The sequence below is a fragment of the Boleophthalmus pectinirostris genome, unplaced genomic scaffold (genome assembly GCF_026225935.1).
Source record: "Boleophthalmus pectinirostris isolate CB_2022bp ecotype Guang Dong unplaced genomic scaffold, ASM2622593v1 HiC_scaffold_14, whole genome shotgun sequence".
Classification (NCBI taxonomy): Eukaryota; Metazoa; Chordata; class Actinopteri; order Gobiiformes; family Gobiidae; genus Boleophthalmus; species Boleophthalmus pectinirostris.
Genome location: NW_026571047.1, coordinates 11082117 through 11103689, shown reverse-complemented (window position 1 = coordinate 11103689; position 21573 = coordinate 11082117). Strand labels below are relative to the sequence as shown.

Sequence of the window (21573 nt, the reverse complement as noted above, 5' to 3'; positions counted from 1 at the left end):
AGCCAGTCATGAGTCAGTGCTAGTGCAGCCTCTGAGGGAATTCTGGAGTGTGTAAAAATAGAACATCAATTATATAGTCTAAAATAGCTGTAAAAATATCTGGCAAAAAAATAAATAAATGGGAGTAGAATCTTTGAAACAAAAGTATAACATTATAAGTTACAGTTATATATGATTATTGGGATAATTGACTGAGATATTCTTTTGTGTCAATATTGTCCTCTCTACAAGATAACATAGAACATCTGTGTCCAAGACATAATCAATCACCCTTTACTGGTTTCCTTAGACAATGTTCTTTGAATGGTTTTCAGAATGATAAAAAATGTGGACTGTTGCCATAGTGATTTGCAATTCAAATATTCTTTAAATGGGAAAATCTGGATATGCTCGGTATAACAGGAAGCTGAAAACCAAACCAAAATCTTGAGGTCAAACCACACCAAGCAATAGCCATTATAATTTCCTCTGTGTTATATATCCCAAACAATTCTTCTACGCATAATCCATTGCAACGCATTGTCCTCATATATGATTTAGTTTGGCATGCTATAAATTTACTGCAATGTTCGAGACTTCATAAAATATCTTGGCATTTTAAGGTTACCACTTTAAGTATGTGTTCTATTCTATTAGACCTCTCAGTCACTATAAATTACACTTTTGCCTTATCCAAAATATGTACATCTCATTCCAAAACCCACTCATTTGCAAATTAAAACTAGCACGGTACTTCACTGCTAATCTGGGTTCAATGTAACATGATTTGACGGGCAGCGGTTGGCTATGGCTCCATCTCCATATCTCTCTGTGTGTTCCCCGGCGGCCATCTTGGTCTGTGCGCCCTGCCCAATCACATCGCAGCCATCCTCTTCTTCCTCTGTCATGTCCTCTTCGCACGCCTTGGCCTGGCTACAGTGGCTAATCTGGTGCTCCGAGATGGGACCATAATTCGTTCCATTCCTTTTTATTAAAGGCGAGCCACGCTGTTATTAGTGAATGTCGGTCTGAAGTAGGCTGATGTCTTCCATATGTGATATTCCTGCAGGAGGAGCACTGAGGGGCAGATGAGACGGAGCCTGTTCCCCATAATGGCAGTGTAGGGGTTTGAAGAAGGCTGTAGTGACATCCAATAGGACATAAGATCAGAGCGCGGCGGTTCAACTCTAACCGACAGTGGACAGCTATTATTTCAGAAAACACAGCAAAACCAGAGAATAGCTACAATACAGAAAGAAAATATGAATTACAGTCATAGCTGATGGGCATAAATTAGTGGAGAAATTCAGTTGGAGGTTTAATCCACACAGCCAGCAATTCAATATGTCATTGTGTCCTCTGGCAAGACACTTAACCCACTTTGCTTTAACGAAATTATAAAGCAAATTTTTGTATCTAGAAAGAGATTAGGGATATAGAGATTGGGATCAGACTCATCATAAATAATCATAAATAGGACTTTTTGGTTGAAAACTGCCATGTTACGAAGTAGGAAAAAATGTCCATAAAAATGTGTTTGAGTATCCCTTTAATATTAGTCTGCCTACATCTCCAAAGCTCAAAATGCTCTGTTTCACCTTGTGATGTGATGAAGTGCTAGTTTTTAAGTCAGCAGCTACTTTTTACCTTTAGTAGAGACTGGCATTTCCAGGGCTGAAATGACACAAATGATTCTAGTGAATGTGTATGGAGTTTAAAAACACAGTGGAGCCCTTCCTGTATTACCACATGACATCACAAGGTGGAACAGAGTGTTTATCTGATAGAGAGAAAAAGACAGCAAGACAAAAAAGACACCCATATGCAGGGTTTGTGTGTTAAATATATTTGTGTGAATGAAACAAAACACAAATCCAGGCATGTGTTTGATGAAGAAACAACATTATAATGTAAAATAGGCCCTTTAAGCAACTCCAGAAAATATTTCTTTGTATTGACCCACCCGTAAGTGCTAAGTAAAAGCAATAATCTGTACTTTGTGACTGTGGCCATGTTATTTTTGTTATTTATACTGCATATATTTGCTTTGATGACATCACCATGCACAAGCAACTAGCATAAATGTTAAGTACTTTATGCCACGGAACTTCTGAGAGCCTCATTACAAACGCATTAACAAATGAACCAAGGTAAGTGGAAAAATGAAGAGACAGCATCACTTTTTACGGTTAGTGAAACTCCCAGGACTAAATTTAATCCAGGAAAACCCGAAAACGTAATAAAACAAGTCAATTAATTTAATCTCAAGCCAAACCACAACCTTTTCCTAACATTAGCGTGCGCTGTTCTGAAACATTAAATAACCGGAGAGCTTCTGGTTGTCTGCACAAGCTTATAATACCTTCACTGCATATTTCTCTAAGCCGTCAAGTGGACTGTTTTACCTATGACTAATATATCTGATACAATTACACAATTACTCATTTGCATACAGGTATAATTACTACACTGCTCCTGTGTTTGCAACACTTTGATTGGTCTCCATGGTCTTATCAAATAATATGCTTTCATTTGTCTAGTTAAAAAATAAATAAATAAAAGATTTGCTATTGTCTATAACCTGTGTGTTTATTCATTTTAATTACTGATGTGAATTACAAAAAAGATAAGAAATAAAGGAAGTCATTTTGATTAGAAAATGTGGTGCCAACCTTGGCTACTAGGCTGCTATTCTGCTATTCCATCAAACATAATTTACATTTCTTGGCTTAGCTTAATCTTGTAAACTATGGGTTATTTTATTTTTATTTATTTTATTCACAATAATGTAATGTTAATATTTTAGGTATATAACAATATTAAGACAATATTATGTAAATTCAAAAGAAATGTGTTAAAGGTATCGGTTGAAGTTACGTATGTATCTTCCCTTTATGTGAAAATAAATTCACAATTTATACTCTTATTGGGAAGTCTACAACATAAATACAGTATACATTTTTCATTAACATTATTTATCACATTATTTATCAAATTTTGGCTTTTTTTAAAATTATAAACAATATAGTAGACATGATATTCATCTTGCATATCTTCAAAATAACAAAGATCAATATTTTGATGATTTCCTCTACTGAAACTCCACCATAAACAATAGCTACAGTGGATGTATTGTAAGAATGAGCCACACCACTGCATCACCACCATGTCTCATAAAATCAGCAACACAATGATCAATAACCATCAGCTCATAAAAAGCACGTGTATTTCCACATAGCATGACAGTGTCCCGCATCATACCATGTTTTAGACACAACACTCCAAATATAATATAATCACTCCTTTGTTTGACCAAAACACATGCAGCAGAGACCTCATGACGGCGGCTGTTTCATGTATCTCCCTACCATAATTGAAGAAATGTGTTCCCTCCGTCATTTAGGGGAAAAAGTGACACGACCAATATTGTTTTAATTAAATCTAAGTCTTTTGAGGTCAAAGTTGTGGGAGCGTGATATTTCTGTCAAACATGGACTGGTCTCAGTGAGGACATGAGCTGTATAGACCAGGACAACATGGCTTTTGATGTCACAGAAATATAGCGCTGGCTCTTTCCACAGTTAAAATGATGAATGACTGAAAGCTCTGGGTAACATTAAATTGACATTTCCAGATTTGTGGATAAAGATTTTTGAGGACAACGCAACATAAATTCTTGGAGGGGAGAAATCAAAGCATGGATCAGTGAAACTACACTCTACATAAAAATATGATTTGTACGATAAGGCTAGAGACTGATTTTCCACCCTTCCCCCGTGAAAACAGTTCTGTATGTGGCTTTTGTCTGAGCAAGCTACTACCTTGGAATAAGGCCATGAGAATATAAAAACATGCCTAAGCGGGGAGTGTAGGTGGCGGTACCTGTTTTGACTTTTAAGAAACCACAGGAGCGTTGAGTTGGGCTCATTAGCAAAATCGAAAACCTGGAACAAAGAATTTTAAATGTCATATGTTGCTTTTACTATATACCAGACTAACGTTTGGACACACTTTCTTGTTCAAAGTTTTTTTTTTCTTTATGTTTACTACATATACACATACAAAGATATGAATTATATGAAGCAAGATGTTTGGGATTATAATATGTGGCAGAGAAAGAAATAGTTAAATAACTCAACTAAATATTTTTTTCTATTTTATATTCAAATTCCTCTAAATAGCCACCCTTTGACCTTCTCTCAATGATGAAGTCCCCTAAAATGGTTTTCATTTCATACATGTCATGGTCAAGAAAAATGCAAAAAATCAAACAAATTTTTTATGTTTTTTAGGTCATTTTTTGGTTTTCTACATTCCACATGTGTTCATTCATAGTTGGGATGCTTTCAGTGAGAATCTATAATGTAAATAAAGATAAAAATAAAGGCACGCTAATGCCAAGATGGCTGACGCGGCGGTTACATGGCACCGTGTTCCTCTCATTATCTCTAATACAGCGTCAGCATGGTTGACTGACATCAATTTCTCTATGCTAGCTCCTTTTCAGCAGCAGGTTATTAAGCCTATTTAAAGTTTGGTCCACAGTCCATTTGCGTGTCTGTAGACTCCAGGATGATGAGACATAGCGTATTGTTCAGGCAGCCTCTATACTACAGGGAGTGTGGGAGTTCAAGTCAGTCACACAGGTGGCAGGGAAATTACAGTGTACACATAGGCTTGTAGTTTGGATGTCGTCCACTTCTGGGAGCCAATAAAGACTAACCAGACCGCTGCCAGCAACTGCAAAAGCTATACTTGGATGTAAACGGCATGTCAAAGCCAAGAAGAACACAGCTCATAGAACAATATGTTTCCAGATTAGTGCTATAGGAAATTATCTCATATATTTTGAGACTGGGCGCATAGAAGTGACTGTTTTATTCTATCCAATTAGCTTTTTGTAGGGTTGGGTGTTGGTCAGCCAGACCTATTAATCTTATTATAGAAGTGGGTCTGAAAAGTCTCCCTTTCTAGTTTCTTTCATGCATTTGCTATATTATAGAGGGTTTTCCCAAGTGAACTTATTTCTAGTCTCCACATGTACTGTAGTAGCGCTATTATATGGCTGATACCAGCAATCATGTCGGGTAGAAATATTTACAAAAACAGTGCCTTTTATGCTTATGCCAAAATATTTAACAATGGTAAAATACATGAATGTACTGAAACTAATGAAGTAGTTTTATTATTTTAGTGAGATATTACTCCTCTAAATACAACTATTTACATTATTACAACTTCCATGACTACTTTTGCTATCAATACTAATCCTACTGCTAACTCATACCTGAAATTTTCTCAATTTTCTCATTACTCAATGTACAGTTTCTGAATGTTATATATATGAGTAAATGTATCCTGTTAGTTACGCATTAGGTAGTATGTGTAATGGATTGGTGTAAATCCAGTGGCATTTCTCTTCTCTTCACATGTTTGTTCCATCCATAATATAACATGAGATTAAAACTAAACCCTGTTTCTGTATTTTCTTTACAAAGAAAAAAAAATACAATTAAATCATATTAAAACAATATTTGCATGCTGTTCTTTTATGTTATGTTTGTTATGTATGTCTGCTCAATTCCTCAGTAATATTTTAATAATATTTCCAAACATCACATCCTGAATGCAATGTACCTTTTCTTCTCTCTTCTTTCAAACCACATAGCGAAGACTGTAGATACAGATGTTTAATCCGTGCACTACATGGGCTTGGCCGGTGTTGTCTTTGTGTTGCCATGCCTGCAGGCGCACACTGGTGCCTCTGCTTCCTCTCGTCTTCTCATGTTTTATAAAGAAAGGGAGGACATCTCAACCACAAATCTCCTGTCTGGTGCCATCGCAGAGGTCTGGGATAGCTGCTAGACACAAGAGACAAAATGGAAAGCATCTTCACTTCTATTGTGCAAATGCCAATGATACATAACAAATTATATTATTATTACAAGAAGATTGTTTTTTTAAACTATGATAGTTCAGTTTTGTCTAGACCAAAACATGTCCTGGAAAACGGTTTAATTCTTCTTTTTCCCTGTACTTCTATCTAGAGTGAAGTTAAACAGGAAATTTTCAAGCATTATAATGAATCTTAAGTAGACATCATACAGGTAGAAAAATTATATTATAAAATATGACTGAAATTATATACAAATACACATACATATAAAATAATTTGTCATTGGTGTTTTGTTTCATTCACACATGTTAAACACACAAACCCAACATATTTAGGCGGAGTTCTTCTCTTAAACAGAAAACACTCCGTTCTACCTTGTGATGCCATTTGGTAATACAGTTAGTGCTTCACTGTGTTTTTTATACACCGTACAGTTCACCTTCATGATAATAATAATAATAAAAGGATAATTTCAGCCCTGGAATTGCCTATCTCTGCTGAACAAAAGGTAAAAGGTAGCTATTAACTTGAAAACTACATCTTCATGACATCACAAGGTGGAACAGAGCATTTTGATCTTTGGGCATGCATAATCCAGGATTACTCAAACATGTGAATGAGACAAAGTGCAACATGTTTTTGAGGAGGTAGCAGCATTATAACATGTCTGAAAGCTTACATGCATCAAATTTGGGTAATCTGGAACCTTTAAGAATTCTGCTGTACTGTAATTAAAATCATATAAGTTTTATATTTAACATCTTTTCCCTCATTCACCCCTTCCAATAACAATCCCTACTGACCTCGATGATGAATTGGCACAAAAGAGCACAGACTTACGATACACGCATTACATATGATGGATTCATAGCACAGGAGTGGTTGAACGCAGAGGTCTCCAGGGAGATGACCTGTGGCACAGAGGGCAGCCAATCACGGCATTCCTCCAGTGGTTCACTCAGGTCCTGGACACATTTACAGATTAGTGAGAAAAAAACATAGCCTTACATGTGACAGTAAGACCTGCTTATCATAAACATCCACACAAATATTGAAATCAGCTGACAAAACACCGGATCGAAGAAGGATTGATGACTGACTTACAGGAGCATTGGGTACATTATGTATACATCATTGCAATACTAAGTTCCTCTTGATTTATCTGATACTTTGATTAATGGACTCACAAACTGTAGTGAGAAAAAAACTAATGAAATTAGAATTTAAAATTGAGTTTCATTTGAATAGCGTTTCCAAAGGTGCAAATCACAAATTGATTCTTCAGCATTAAGTGAATGAATTTAATCATGGCTTTTTTACATTATGCTCCTCAATCAATACTCCATAATGCTTCACATTTGACTTTTACTGCAATATCTCATGCTATATTTGTGCATTGTATCATGGATAAAGCGACTCTATGGCTGTTAGCCAGTAGATACACTAGAACAAACATTAGTACTGCTTGAAAATCATTATTAGTCACAGGGCTGAAATCCTAATCCAACATCAACCACAAGCATTAGTCACTGTGCAAGAGGAACAAGGCAGTGACACCCAATAAAAGCTTTCTATTACATATGTGATCCCTGCAAAAGTGCATACAAAAATATCAAATGTCAGATTTATGCTATCAAAATACACCATAATCGTACCACACCATATGACACCATATGAAACTGACAGTAATACAGTGTTAAATGCTGTGTGTTTCCCTTACAAGTTGGATCCATTTAACCCATGATTAACCCATGAAATCGGTCAACTTCTTTTATGTATATATCAAATAATTTAGTGCAATACTCTATCACTATAACAGCCATTATAACGATTAACTTTTACTATAAAACAAACAGAAAAAAAAAAAAAAAAACTAAACAAAAACGGATTTTACCACACACATGCGCGTGTAACAGCTGGGCCACAGTGGCGCGAAACTGCTCCGTATTTGAAAACAAAGCTACAGGTAAGATTTTGTCAATTAAACACAGAAAATTATCTTTTTTAAATTTCAGCTGACTTTTACTTATTATGTATATCGATGAAATAATCACATTGATCAATACATTGTTTTAAATTCAGCATTTGGCTAGTGTGTAAGCCTTTCAGTTCACTTCATTACAATTACTAACTCATTCTGCTGTCGCTTATCACATTGTTAAAATCGTTTTTCCTCTATATTAACACAATGTTTTACAGGGTCAGCTAAATGACAGCTCAAAACTACATAGCTATCGCAGAACTGCACCCCAACTTCAGCCATGCCGTGAGTATCATCTTTTTTCGCCAACCACCACATTTGCATGAGTTTGCTATGCTTACCCATGCTTCTATACTTACCCCTTGAAAGCCACATTGTTCTTCTTCTTTTGACAGAAGCTTGCCGGTGTTGTCATTTGGAAAACTGATAGCAAAGGTTTTCCTGACAGAAAAAGTAAGTAACATTATTTATTATTATTAGTGCTACTGTCTGTGCCATAGACTGCCTTGATCCTGGAGCTCCAGCCTGTCTCGTCGTGTCTTTTTGTATTGTAGTGGCCTCTGGTGGTTGAGGGGTGTAGGGACTGTGCTTTACTGGAATTGCTTGAGTATTTTTTAGATATCGGTGAAGAAAGACACACTTTTGGATTCACAATCAGAGACTCTCCCGACTTCTTCATCAACGTGAATGCCTGGGGAAGTGAAATATACATAAACAGCCTTACCAACAGCTTTTCTATTAGAGACTGTGGTAAGAAAATGTATCATTGACATTCACTTTCAATTACTTCAAATATTAATACTTTTTTTTCTTACAGTGACAATAGATAATCCCTTAATCACTTACAAAGACCCAGAGAAAGATGAAAAATACTGTCCCAAAACTCCAAGGTACAGAGAAGGAAGTAACTGGAAGTACACTTCAGTCCGTTTGATAAAATGTGGTAAATTTATTCTTTTACTTATTTTCGCAGCACATTCAAACTGACTGTGACAGAGGCCCACTCACAGGTTTTGAATTGTGCAGACATGGTCATTATTGAGAGGATGCTGCCTCTCTCCCACCTGCCAGTCAAAGACCCCCGGGACTTCTACTCTCTTGGGGACATTGTGGTGAATGGACAGACCCTGGATGGCACTGTCGTCAATGTGTTGGCAGCTGTAAGATCGGTATGACATGTCGGTAACACTTTATAATAACTATACTTTTAATAACCTTGAAGGTGCACTATGTAACTTTTTTGATGGGGGTCCTTCACGTGTTTTTTTCTGCGAATATGTCACTGCTTTGCCTGGAATATGTTCCACAGTGTAACTTTAAACAGCTCTACCTTACATTTATTCAATTACAGGTGATTTTATAGCTCAAAAATACCTTGAAAAACAGACATTCTGATTGTGAACAGGATCGCCTCTCCACAGATCTGACCTGTAACTTTTTCTGATTTGGTCTCCTTGAAGATAGAAATTTTTAATACTATACTGTGGAACATTCCAGACAAACCAATAACATCACCATGGAGAAAAGCATTTGATGGACCCTCCACCAGAAAAGTTTAATAAATCATGATCAGAGACTTACTTAATGAACTAATGATCTTAGGAATGAGTTAGGCTTCATAACTGCACAATTATACTAGGTCTTTCACGACTAGAGAAATTCTTGGTTGACCAGAAGATCTGTCCTGCCAATCGATTAGTTGACTAAATGGGGGTGTGGTAAAAGCTTTCAGACTATTTATTATCTGGACATGTAACTGCACTCAGAATACAACAACTGCAGATAAGTTTATGAAAAAAACAATTTATACAGAAAAGTACTAGGAAAAAGTGTGTTTATATTGTGTGTTTTACGCTATACTTTCTTCTATCATCAAATTTTTGACAAAGACACCATCGACTGATTAATCAAGTGAAGGACTACAGCCCTAATTAATACCTTAACATCTAATCCTAACCCAGGATTATGCAGGATTACCTTGGGAGTTAGGATTTACACATTTTGAAAGTTTGATAACAGGAGCAAAAAACAACTCTCTATACTTGGCATCCAAGTGCATTCTGCAGTTAGGGGTACCAAAAACAGGATATATTCTTCAGTTTAAGCATTATGTACTTGTGTTTGTACTTCTCTGACACGTAAAATTAAAAAAACTTAAAAAAAAATATCATCAGACTTTATAAAATAGCATCGAGTAATTTAAATAAAAGCTCTCTATCAAAATAATGAATGTTCAAAACCCACTACAGCAGTCCTGACTGATTTAAAACTGTATAATTACTGAATGAAGCACTTCTCCATATTTGTCGTAGTCATGTTTATCTTTACTGCAATGCCTTTTCAGATAGTGTCTTGTGGTTCTATACTGACCAAGAAACCAAAATGAAGCTGAAGGCCATAAAGTTCAGTTAGAGGCCAGGCCCTGCACTTAAAGTCCTGATTAAGAAAAGAGCTGAGTTTGAGATGATTGTGTTTATGTTTTCAGATCGGGGAGCTGAAGCAGTTCACCACTTCAGACGGACGCAGAGGGCAGAGAATGGAAGCCAAGCTCTTTGACGACTCTGTGTCTTCATTTCCTCTTGTCCTGTGTGTCTTACTAATTTATACATTTGCATCATATTTTTATAGATACACTGCTTTTACGCCACATTCTACTCCGTTAGCCTTTAGACCACCGCTGTGTATCTTTACTTCAACCCCAAATTGACTGTGCTGATATGAAGCCTGTGAAGTGCATGTGTGTTTGATTTTCACCCCACTCTCCCCTGAGTCACTTTTTGACCCCTGTTTCACTCACAGCTGGGACAGAGAGGCCATTCTCCTCGCACAAACGCTAGTGCCCAAAGAGACGGGTAGGTTAACAGCTGCTACTCCTTCTCCACCACAAAACCAATCTTTATTCAACTGTTATTCTGGCCTGTCTTATCACATTAACACAGGAGGCCAATGAGAAGCATGAAAACGATATCTGAGATGTAACTAAATGTTGTTTTAACTTTATCTTTCACTCAAAGTGCTCTTCATAGCTGATGTGAAGATTAGCTTTGACAGTTTTCGAAACGCTATGGTAGCCACTGTTAACTGCAAGACCATTATCACCGTCAATCCAGGTAAGGAAATATCCATAACATTTACCAAGTTTTGATAGATGTGTTTCTTGTAAATAGTTTCTTCCAGCTGAGTGGTTGGCAGATTTCCAGTGCGTTAAGCTTTTGTTACATTTCTCTAGATACCAGAGAGGCCAGCCTGCTGTTCAGCTACGCCAAAGAGGTCTCAGAGGCTGGAGGACTGGATGAGGAGGAGAAGTCAGAAGATATGCCTGGTGTGTGCTGGAAAATGAATACAGCTTTATTACAGTAAAAGCATTTCATACCAACATTTTATAGTATCCCACTAGGCTACCATACCTCTGCCCTATATTCACTATACTCCTTAGTCCCGGGACACCGGGCCATGTATTCAGGAATGGAGCCTCCCCCAAAATTTTGAGAAATTTGAGGTCACTTAAATTACATTAGGTCTGAACATAAATTTATTGTGACACTATAGTTGTAAATAGTATGGGATTTTGGGGATTTTGTCTGTCCGATAAGCAGTCTCCACTATCAAAATGTTTGAAACCCTTGCTTTGGTTCACTTCTGAAACAACTTAACATTTGACAGAAGGGGACTCTGATATCAAATAAGTATTAAATATAATATATATATATATATATAAAATAATTACCCCAGAAATACTACAGACAAATTTAATGTGTTGTCATTACAGTTGAGTCCATTACTGACGTATACACCGTGAACCAGCTCAAGCAAAAGACACTGGGTGAATCCGAGCCTTTCTTTGGCGTCACTTACAGCTTCATCTCTAAACTGGATGTCGACTCTTCTGTTTCCAAAGTCATTAGGACACGATGGTAAAACTCTGAGCAGTTTGGACTAGAACTCCACTGCTCTCATTTATCCAACTTAAAATGTTATGAATGAACAGTAATTTTCCTTTTGCAGCACTAGATGTAAATTCCAGGCGTCTGCAGACAGGCAGAGCTGTACCAATGAGATGTGTCCAGGAAGAGAGCAGGGTTTTTCTGGTGCTGCCGTCTTTGACCTGCTCGTGGATGTCTCAGACCACTCTGGTACTCTGCATGGATGCATCTTCAGAAGTCCAGTGGCGGAAAAGATATTGGACTGCACTGTAAGTATCACTGTCACTACCGGCTATACTGGGAAACAAATAAGAAACCGGAACACAAACAATAAAAAACATGTCATCAACATACAGCACTTTATTTATACAGCACTTAACAACTGAACCTTTGAAGTGCTTTCCTTAAGTACATAAAAATCTCCAAGTCTTATAATACAAAGCCATAAAAATACAAACATCATAAAACATCATAAAAGTCAAATGAAGAACAAAACATTATGAATCTCTATGTATTATAAGAGCTTTATTCTCTAGCTCTTTTTCCCATTGCTCATCAGCATTTATGGTTATTATGTTAATGGTTGTTATGTTAATGGTTCATTTACAGTTGATTATGAAACATAATTTGGGCATAGAGGTCACTGCATAAATTTACAAAATAACTAATATCTCTGGGTAACAATTACTGTCAATGTACAGCCAGAAGAGTTTACACATCTGACTGACAATGAACGGACAGCTTTGAAGTGGAGATTTCTCTTGGAAAGATGCAAAATATACGTAAAGGTAGGTGCAACTCCTGTTTTGTCATACAGAAAAAGCGAAAGAGATCAACCCATAGATTTTTACAGATGCTTCCCCCCAATAAGATGAGACCTGGGGCCAAGGGCGTAATCCTGGGGTGCTCACTGGCCGATCCAGGAGAGGTGAAGCAGCACATGTCTGCTCTACTGCAAAGAAAGTGACTAAGCAATATGGAGGAGCTCTGAAGATGATTGTAAAATGTGGTGGCTGTATTTATTATCTACATACCTAAAAAAAAAAAAAATTCTTATACTTCCAATTGACTTTCAAGACTGATTGTTAAAGATGTACTCAATTTAATATTGATGTTGGCTATGATGTAATTTATTATTGTTTGTTGTTTATTATTGCATTATTTTTATATTGTTATTTATTATTCTGTAAACATTGTATTTATTCTGCTGTGTACTTAAAGCCTATAAACCATCCTACCGATGGAAGCTCTTTTGCATACCCTCTGTCTTCTGGTAAAACAAGGGACCGTGAATCAAACAGAGCTCCAGTGGCGCAATCGGTCAGCGCGCGGTACTTATAAGACAGTAACCTGCAGAGTGATGCCGAGGTTGTGAGTTCGAGCCTCACCTGGAGCACAGCTGTTTTAAAGCGCGCGCACACTGAGTTCAACAAATACAGCGTGCCCAGACGTCGCCACAGGACCATGGTCACCGATCAAGTCTTTGATCATGTCGTGGAGGATTCATACCTCTCCTCTGGCATTCGTTGTTAGTGCACAAATCTGCTTGGCTGTTTTAAATTTATACATAATATTATAATGTATAAATTAAATGTCATGTCAATCCAAGGAGCGTTTGAAAAGACACACAAATGTTAGGGTAACCACAAGGTGGCAGTATTGGCCCAAAATTTTGCGGAACCTTCAAATTATTGTCAGTACGTACACGGGACACATTTTAGCGACGTACCATTTTAGACAACATCGAAACCTTTCAAGGTAAACTGAACACTTCTGATTGTACTAGGTAAATAAGTGGATTATTTTTCTATTTTGCACTTTTAATGTTTGTTTTCAGAACTTAACATCATTTATTGTTGTATAGATTTATTATTTCGTGGCATTATGAATAAAACTTACACGGAGACGGATTTATGAGTTAGCTATGCATGTTTTAGCATAAAGATTCAGAAATAGTAGGAACTGTGCAATCTTGGTTGCTACATCCAAATATAGCAAACCATTAAACTTGACATACCTTTTTGATATTTTATTCCAGCGTGGTCAATGCGAGTACCTGTGCTGTGACAACCAAGGGTCAGACATGAATGTGAACCAGGGGACAGTAGGCAGTGATCCTGTCATCTTGGCCACGGCTGGATACGATCATACCGTCCGCTTCTGGCAGGCTCACAGTGGAATATGCACAAGGACAGTACAGCATCAGGACTCTGTATCCTTCAACAACAGTTAAGACAACTAAATACCAAGTAACGTGTAAAGTCATGAATTATACACATAACCAAGTGTTCAACAGTTGCCATACATCGTTTGTTTATATTCTTTAACACTCGTCCTCAGCAAGTGAACTCACTTGAAGTCACACCTGACAGGAGTATGATAGCAGCTGCAGGTTGGCTATGTGTGGTATCTCTGCATGGCATTGTACACAATAATTTCTTTATCACGCTCTGTGTGATTTCCTCTGTTTATGTTTAGGCTACCAGCACATACGCATGTATGACTTGAACTCAAACAACCCCAATCCTGTGATTAACTATGACGGAGTCAGCAAAAACATCACCTCTGTGGGTTTTCATGAAGATGGCCGTTGGATGTACACAGGAGGAGAAGATTGCATGGCCCGTATCTGGGATTTGAGGTACTATAACATTTCTTCATTCCATTTATCATTTTGTGTCTTTTGTATTTGTAATTACTATTAATATATTCTATTAATATCTATTAATATATTCTCCTCTGATAGATCCAGAAATTTGCAGTGCCAACGAATATTCCAGGTCAATGCCCCTATTAACTGTGTGTGCCTACACCCAAACCAGGTACAAGGAAAACTTATTTTATCTTAGTTCTTGTATTACTGTTGTCATTGATGTTTTCTCCGAGCCTTAATATTGTGTTGTTTTTAGGCAGAACTTATTGTTGGAGACCAGAGCGGTGTAATCCATATATGGGATCTAAAAACTGACCACAATGAACAGCTAATTCCTGAGCCAGAAGTCTCTATAAACTCTGTACACATTGACCCAGATGCTAGTTACATGGCAGCCGTTAACAGCTCGGTTGGTAGACACACAGCCTTCATTATTATGATTTATTTTAAAAGGCTATTGTGTATCAGTTCACATTCATATGACATTGGTTTCTTATCCATCTTGCAGGGAAACTGCTTTGTGTGGAACCTTGCTGGAGGCATGGGTGATGAGGTGACTCAACTTATTCCAAAAACAAAGATTCCTGCACATAAGCGCTACTCACTTCGTTGCAAGTTTAGCCCTGATTCCACGTAAGTCTTGTCTACAATAAATCAGTAAATGGCATCAGTAACAGTAGAACTATTTAGAAGGATATGTCTTTGTACATGCACATAAGAAAACTTCCCTTTTTACTTCTAGTCTATTGGCCACATGTTCAGCTGACCAGACATGTAAAATCTGGAGGACTTCTAATTTCTCTCTTATGACTGAGTTAAGTATCAAGAGCAACAACCCTGGTGAGACATCTAGAGGCTGGATGTGGGACTGTGCCTTCTCTGGGGATTCCCAATATATAGTGACAGGTCTGTGAACTAAAATCAACACATTTTAACAATACTGAAGTGAACACATTGCATTAATAACTTGTCCTTACTTTGTTATTGTGCATAGCCTCTTCCGACAATCTTGCTCGTCTGTGGTGCGTGGAGACTGGAGAGATCAAGAGGGAATATAGTGGCCACCAAAAGGCAGTGGTCTGTCTGGCCTTCAACGACAGTGTGCTTGGCTGAATAGACAGGTTAAATAACTGTAGGGTGGACTTAAAGGCAATAATACTGCCAGACCAGTGCTTTACCAGGGAGTTGGGGCACAAAAGACTCTTAAATCCCTGAAAAAAATTTCCCTATGGAATAAGGACATAACACAATGCATGTCAGGTCTGTGTTGAGAAAAGTGGGCTGTATGTAGTACTTCTGCTGGTACAGTACAGGTTCTACTGTCGTCCTTCTGTAGTTGTGCTAGTACAATACAAAATTTCATGTTTGCTTATGTAATAATATGTCAAAAGGACCACATGCAACCATAAGTTAACGCTGATGTGTTGCATTAAAATGTGTGAATTTTAATTAAATCACTAAGCTGTGTGAGTTGGATTTATGACTTGGTATACTATAAATACAGATAAATGTAAATGCAAAGACACAAAAATCCTGTCAACTGATATACTACAACCTTTTATTAAGAGCAAACATCACACAGTAAAAATGACTACACATAATGACTTGCAGAAAATACAGTTAGTGGCATGTAGAAAAGGGATTTTCTCCCATGTAATTGTGCAGCGTGCTACCAGAGCAGGTAAAACCCATGAAGGGAGTGATGAAGGCTTTGGTGATAACTGTGACAGCCTGTCTCCAGCACTTCACTCTCAGAAGCATTGAAATACACCGCCTTGCCTGTTTACAGACTTCCTTCTTTTTGTAAAAGTACCTGAAAAGGTAACTTTGTCTCTGTTATTTGATGAGAAGGGAATGTCATTCTGGCAGGTAATAGAAACACACAGACACACAGATGTTGCTGGGGAAGCAGATGTCAATGCAGAAGTAAACTAGCCTCTGTTTGCCTGGGCCTAGGACAGAGAAAGACCATTATAAAAGAACCTATGCAATATACAATATGTAAAAATTGCATTAACATTTTATAATTTTTCCACTAGGTGAGCTTTTTTCTACTACAATCTTTATTATTTGAGGAAAAATAGTTTTAAACCAGTGCAAAAAGATTTTAGATCATCATTTTTAATTAATAAAAGCAGTTTACATTTACCAGAAAACCATGGTAAACGGAGAAGACATGGAATTCACTGGTCAATCTTTTCAGAATTGAAAGTTACTTCTTTTTGTTCAGATATGAGTATTTGGACAATACCTGTTTTCTGGTATGGGGTACCTGAAAGGTACATTGTTTGGTACCTTTCCAGTTATTATTTAAAATGACCTTACAGCACTCACATCAAAGCATGTATGTCTATAAGAGCTATATAAAATATAATATTGTCATCATGTTAGGCTTTGTCTATATAATTTTTGGTTTTGTGTTCACACATTTTAGTTCTTACCATCAGTTTTCTTGGTCCAGTGAACAGATCGGTCTTGGCACAGTTGCTGCAGTGGTTCGTTCAGTGTGGACATGTCCACCACACTTGATCCCACAACACTTAGAAACTCTGTCTGTCTCAGAGTTTCATTCACAACTAGATGGTACTGAGCCTGCACAGACAAACCCAGTGTTATGTGACAGCCACATGCAGCCCCTAGCTGAAAAAAAAAAGATGAGTACAACAAGATGTGTTTGAGCTGAACTGAAACGTGAGCAGCTATTAGACTGACTTTGTGGACGAGGTCAACAAGGCCTCACATTTGTGCTCTTATTCATCACAAAGCCTTGGTGTAATTGCACCACTTACACTTGTGATTGGCTCAGATAGTGAACCACTTAAACTGCTGTTACACTTGAATGGCTCAAATAACATCATGATACAGATTTTTTATCATCTGGAAGATAATTTATCAACATTATAACTGAGCTGACGCTGTAAGATAATTTTGCTAGAAATGTTATGAGATATCTTAATATTGAAATGCATAATAACAATCTATGCATTGAGAGTAATTTCTTAGAGTGCTGACTACAGATGGAAACTATCTAAAACCAATTTATCTGAGACTTGTTTGATCAAAATATGCACTGTTCCATTAAAATAAACAAAAAACACTTGCTCTTATGGCCATAAAACCAGTGTTTCCTCTCTGACCAAAGACTTTTAATTCAACAGTAGTAGTGGCCATAAAGCCCTCACACAGAGCGACTATTGTGCCCACTCCAAAGCTCCAGTCCTGTGAGCTGCGTCCTGTAAGAAGATCCTGTGCAGAGGGGCTGAAGGGATCAGATGTGCCAAGGAATTTATTTGTAGAGACCAAGTTAAGGGAGCCAAGGAACCGGCTACATAGACGAAAAGGCTTCTTAAGGTCTTGTATGCTTCACCTCTCTCTTTGTACCAAGTGACCAACAAGTCATGCAAAACCTATGAAACTTAGAAGGATCAGTGGGGCACCACTTTGGGGGATAAGGGTATGACTCGCCATTAAAAAGGCCAGGTTGAACACGGAAGACTTTTGGCCAAGCTAAAAGGTCAACCCCAACGCTTACTCTATTATGTAGTGTCATATTTCTTAAATGAGTCAGACTGTCCATTAAACTATATATCAGGACTGAAATGTCAGCCTCTATTACCTTTTGTTTTGGCTCAAGGAGGAAGGAGCGTACGTTGTCATAGTCAGACTCTTCCATCTTTTGCAGGAAGCAAGTCTTTTGGTGTACTGGCTTGTAACATATCAAACCCTAAAAGGAAAAAGTGTCATGCTTTTGGAAATACACCCAATTTTTTTTCAATAACAAGAACTTAATCCATGGACATATGGAGCATAAAATGTATTAAAACACTCAAACTCGTCTAGCTGGAGCTGATGGACTTACTTGTCTGATATCAAAAAGCACAGTGGATCTCTCGTTAACTGGTGATATTAGATAAAATGTCACTATATCATTTTCCGGGTCCACAACTGCTGATTGGTTGACAACTCTGCCAGCTGGATCTGGAGAGGAGAATCTTACAATCTGTAGAGACTAAAGTCATTAACGGTTACCTAAGCTTTTCACATTTCAAATAGTTTTGAATCATTGGGCACACCTGGGTGGATGGCTGTGATGTCCTGAAATGTCCAGTTAAACCAAAGACAAGGATAAACAGGAGCAGAACTGCAGTGAGACTGGGCCAAAATGCCTTGTGGGGGAAGCGGAACTGAGAAGGAACAGCTGGGTCCCCATCCTGAAAAAGTAGTAATGACACTAATCAGTATATCTGTATATTTTGCTTTAAGTTTACAGCCAATTCTGAACTCTTCTTGGATAGTTTACCCCTAAGAGGAAACAGCAACACATATTCCATAACCAATAATCACAATGATGATATCACAACATATTTACACTTATTCTAAGATGTTGACATTTCCTGGTAGATAGAAAAAATACCCCAAATTTAAACATAACCTCTTACCGTGCACTGTGCCTCGTCCAAATGATGTTGTGAATGTTTCCAGCACCTCACCATCCTGCGTCCCGTCTCAGCTCCTCACTCGGTTGTCTCTCTTCTTGCAGCTAACGGCATGGGGCAATGATCATGTCCGCCGCACACTGAGATCCAGTCCACCTGGCCAGCCTATCTTTTGTCCCCTCAGACCTCCCCCACCTGCTTGTGTCTCGTCGCAGGCCCCCTCCTCCTCTGCCTCCAACCAGAGTCTTTTTGCTTCTCCTCAAATCTGTCACCTGCTTTACACTTATCTATGACATCTTGCCAAGTTTAGTCTTCTTGCAACTTCCCTCTCTCTTCCTCACCCACTGTCATGGCAACTCCTTCAGCATCACTTGTCTTTCTATGGACCCTGTTTCCTCACCTCTCAAACATGCACAAACATGAGAGCAATTGGCCTCATGTCCAAGCCAGAACAATGGACAAAGAGCTGGAGCAGGCGCAGATTGGAAAGGTTCTCTCATCAGAGGAAATATTATATGGACTTTTGGGCACCCAGGTGATGACAGTACAAGGTGACTTAGGCAGCAAAATTTTACTTTCAAGGACCTCCTTGCATGTAGTGACATGCATATTTATTTAAAAGGTGTTGTGGAGAAAATTATTTTAGAAAAAAGAAAAAAATATTTCTGGATTGGTGGAATGTTGGGGTTAATCCACATTCAAATGCATATATCGTATTCATAGATTTTTTTTCATTAATAAATATGTATAATATGAATATTTATTTTTGTGAACTTATTTGAAATGGTCAAAATCAGGGTGAAACAAGTTATAGCATCACATGAATCTATTCAGCATAGATTTCAGATCATTATGTGTTAGCTGGGGGTAATATTACATAATAAATAGCACAAACAGTTAAGAACTTTTAATTCCTGTGTTGAGTATAGATCTGCACATTTACATAATATAACTTTAAAAGAACTTGAGCAGTAGAAAACCATCATAAATGAATATGACACACACATAAAGACAGCTCATGTATTCAAGTCCAGTTCCTTTAGCTCAGCTGTTAAGTCCATTTGTTTTTGTAGCTCTGTTGCAAACTGTGAATTCATTTCCTCCTTCAGTTTGACTTTGAGTTGCTTCAGAATATTGCATCATAAAAAGAAGGGTTAATGGCTTTTCGCCATCAACTATAATCTCTTTGGCCAAATATAACTAAATTAAATTGAACTGTTTTCATAATACTGGAATTAACTGTTAAAATTCTAGTTTTGGGAGTACTGCCAACAATTAATTTAAAATGGGATTTTGTACAGTCTTGTCTCCTGACACTTTTTGTCAGTGACTAGTTTACTTGTGTTTATCTTTGTTTCCACTCTAGGTTTTATTCCCTTAAAGCAGGCAGGAGGTCTGCAATGCTCTCCACGTAGTAATCAGGGACCATGCCCTGCCTGTCTGTGCAGCCGCTCTTCAGATGCTCCTGTGCCTCTGCCACAGTGCTGACCCCGGTAAGGGTGAGCAAGGTCTTCAGACCACAGTTGGAGCCTAGAAGGATGTCTGTGTCCAGGCGGTCCCCAACCATCAGGCAGCGCCCCTTCTCAACACCAAACTGAGAGGCAACGCAGTCAAACATGAACTGGTTTGGTTTGCCCACAGTCTGGGCCTGGCGCTGGGCAGCTGCCTCCACTGCTTGCAGTAGACATCCAGTACCTAAATAGAGCATAATTAGATTTTCTTAACATTCAACTCAATGATTTGTTTTTATTTTAGGTATTTTTATTAAAAGTTTTACCTGGAACAGCCTTGCCCCCTTCAAGGGGCAGCCTGGTGTCCCTGTTGGTCCCCACAAATAGACAACCCTGGTTCAGATATTGCATGGCCCGGTTCAGCTTCATGTAGCTGAAATGCTCATCAAAGCCGACTACCACCGCCTTCACCTCGGGGTCCAACGGAACGTTGGCCCAGTCTGCATTTTTCCCGGTGATAGGGTCGGGTCCGACCCCAGTCTGCTGGATCCCAAATGCTTCCAGCTCCTGCTTCATAGCATTGCTGCCTACGAGGTACACTTTACCCTGTAACTTGCATACCGTCCTGAGGTACATGGCACAGCAATACGCGGTTCCAAATACGTCCTCCTCAGTCACGTTGAAACCCAACAGGGACATTTTGTCCGCATACAGCTTCCGTGTTTTACTGCTGTTATTGGTGACGAAAAAGACTTTCTTGCCATTTTTCTTGAGGAGGTTTATGACTTCTGGCGCTCCGGGAATAGCCTGGTCTCCTCTCCAGATCACACCGTCACAATCAAACAACACGCTGTCTACAGAGTCCAGCACTTGTTTGATGAGCGTCCCGGTCAGTCGCGTGCATTTGGTCCCTGACATTATCAAGTTTATAGTGCCTTTCACGCTGATGGTGATGAAGTGTACGCTTTAGACTCCAGACTTGATTTAATTCATCCGCTGTCAAAATCCACTTAAAAAGGACTGACCTTCTCCCCACAAAGTTACTTCCGCACCGGCTTAAAGGCACAGTCATCAAATGAAGCGCCGCCCTCGTTCCTATAGAACTAGATACAGGGTACAGATCGAATACACAGAAACAGTATATATGAATCAGTGATAGCAACAGATTGGCAAAGTTTATTTTACTGTAGTTTTAAAGGGTATTTTAAATTTTATCTCTAGCCTATAACATGTATACCTGGATTGCAAAGTAGG

General features: G+C 38.2%; 4 protein-coding genes and 1 non-coding gene across 7 annotated transcripts; 3 read left to right on the top strand and 2 right to left on the bottom strand.

Moving 5' to 3' along the window:
* Nucleotides 1-8084: 8084 nt before the first annotated feature.
* Nucleotides 8085-12772, top strand: meiob (meiosis specific with OB-fold). The gene is made up of 13 exons (XM_055150174.1): nt 8085-8141; nt 8252-8309; nt 8475-8606; nt 8674-8746; nt 8830-9025; nt 10342-10442; nt 10656-10708; nt 10871-10966; nt 11086-11178; nt 11626-11770; nt 11862-12048; nt 12481-12567; nt 12633-12772. Exons 1-13 carry the CDS (start codon nt 8085-8087, stop codon nt 12744-12746), a joined length of 1392 nt encoding a protein of 463 aa, XP_055006149.1. The 3' UTR covers nt 12747-12772.
* A 309-nt stretch (nt 12773-13081) lies between these two features.
* On the top strand, nt 13082-13175 carry trnai-uau (transfer RNA isoleucine (anticodon UAU)). Its single transcript has 2 exons — nt 13082-13119; nt 13140-13175. It is a non-coding gene; the product is annotated as a tRNA-Ile (tRNA).
* Nucleotides 13176-13425: 250 nt separating this feature from the next.
* On the top strand, nt 13426-15899 carry mlst8 (MTOR associated protein, LST8 homolog (S. cerevisiae)). 2 transcript variants are annotated; one of them, XM_020924290.2, is made up of 9 exons: nt 13426-13565; nt 13818-13991; nt 14120-14171; nt 14258-14420; nt 14526-14601; nt 14689-14841; nt 14941-15065; nt 15175-15338; nt 15427-15899. In XM_020924290.2, exons 2-9 carry the CDS (start codon nt 13863-13865, stop codon nt 15543-15545), a joined length of 981 nt encoding a protein of 326 aa, XP_020779949.1. In that variant the 5' UTR covers nt 13426-13565; nt 13818-13862; the 3' UTR covers nt 15546-15899. The 2 variants fall into 2 exon arrangements, with proteins under 2 accessions (XP_020779949.1, XP_020779950.1); XM_020924291.2 differs by having other exon boundaries at nt 13485-13537.
* Nucleotides 15900-16041: 142 nt separating this feature from the next.
* Nucleotides 16042-19620, bottom strand: bricd5 (BRICHOS domain containing 5). 2 transcript variants are annotated; one of them, XM_055150176.1, is made up of 6 exons: nt 18872-19620; nt 18506-18643; nt 18292-18441; nt 18049-18156; nt 16874-17024; nt 16042-16384 (listed from the first exon to the last, which is right to left on the bottom strand). In XM_055150176.1, exons 1-6 carry the CDS (start codon nt 18923-18925, stop codon nt 16290-16292), a joined length of 696 nt encoding a protein of 231 aa, XP_055006151.1. In that variant the 5' UTR covers nt 18926-19620; the 3' UTR covers nt 16042-16289. The 2 variants fall into 2 exon arrangements, with proteins under 2 accessions (XP_055006151.1, XP_055006150.1); XM_055150175.1 differs by having other exon boundaries at nt 16874-17072; nt 18292-18432.
* Nucleotides 19621-19760: 140 nt separating this feature from the next.
* Nucleotides 19761-21374, bottom strand: pgp (phosphoglycolate phosphatase). The gene is made up of 2 exons (XM_020924283.2): nt 20646-21374; nt 19761-20563 (listed from the first exon to the last, which is right to left on the bottom strand). Exons 1-2 carry the CDS (start codon nt 21235-21237, stop codon nt 20238-20240), a joined length of 918 nt encoding a protein of 305 aa, XP_020779942.1. The 5' UTR covers nt 21238-21374; the 3' UTR covers nt 19761-20237.
* Between the last annotated feature and the right edge of the window lie 199 nt (nt 21375-21573).

Coding starts and splice junctions, on each gene's coding strand:
- meiob (XM_055150174.1), top strand. CDS start 8,085: ATGACAGCTCAAAACTACATAGCTATCGCAGAACTGCACCCCAACTTC. Junction 8,607..8,673: donor CTTTTCTATTAGAGACTGTG/GTAAGAAAATGT, acceptor TTTTTCTTACAG/TGACAATAGATAATCCCTTA. Junction 11,179..11,625: donor GAAGTCAGAAGATATGCCTG/GTGTGTGCTGGA, acceptor TTGTCATTACAG/TTGAGTCCATTACTGACGTA.
- mlst8 (XM_020924290.2), top strand. CDS start 13,863: ATGAATGTGAACCAGGGGACAGTAGGCAGTGATCCTGTCATCTTGGCC. Junction 14,421..14,525: donor GCCCGTATCTGGGATTTGAG/GTACTATAACAT, acceptor CTCCTCTGATAG/ATCCAGAAATTTGCAGTGCC. Junction 14,842..14,940: donor TGGCAGCCGTTAACAGCTCG/GTTGGTAGACAC, acceptor TCCATCTTGCAG/GGAAACTGCTTTGTGTGGAA.
- pgp (XM_020924283.2), bottom strand. CDS start 21,237: ATGTCAGGGACCAAATGCACGCGACTGACCGGGACGCTCATCAAACAA. Junction 20,564..20,645: donor AGGGGGCAAGGCTGTTCCAG/GTAAAACTTTTA, acceptor TGCTCTATTTAG/GTACTGGATGTCTACTGCAA.
- bricd5 (XM_055150175.1), bottom strand. CDS start 18,925: ATGGTGAGGTGCTGGAAACATTCACAACATCATTTGGACGAGGCACAG. Junction 18,157..18,291: donor TGCTTTTTGATATCAGACAA/GTAAGTCCATCA, acceptor TTTTCCTTTTAG/GGTTTGATATGTTACAAGCC. Junction 16,385..16,873: donor CTGGACCAAGAAAACTGATG/GTAAGAACTAAA, acceptor TCTCTGTCCTAG/GCCCAGGCAAACAGAGGCTA.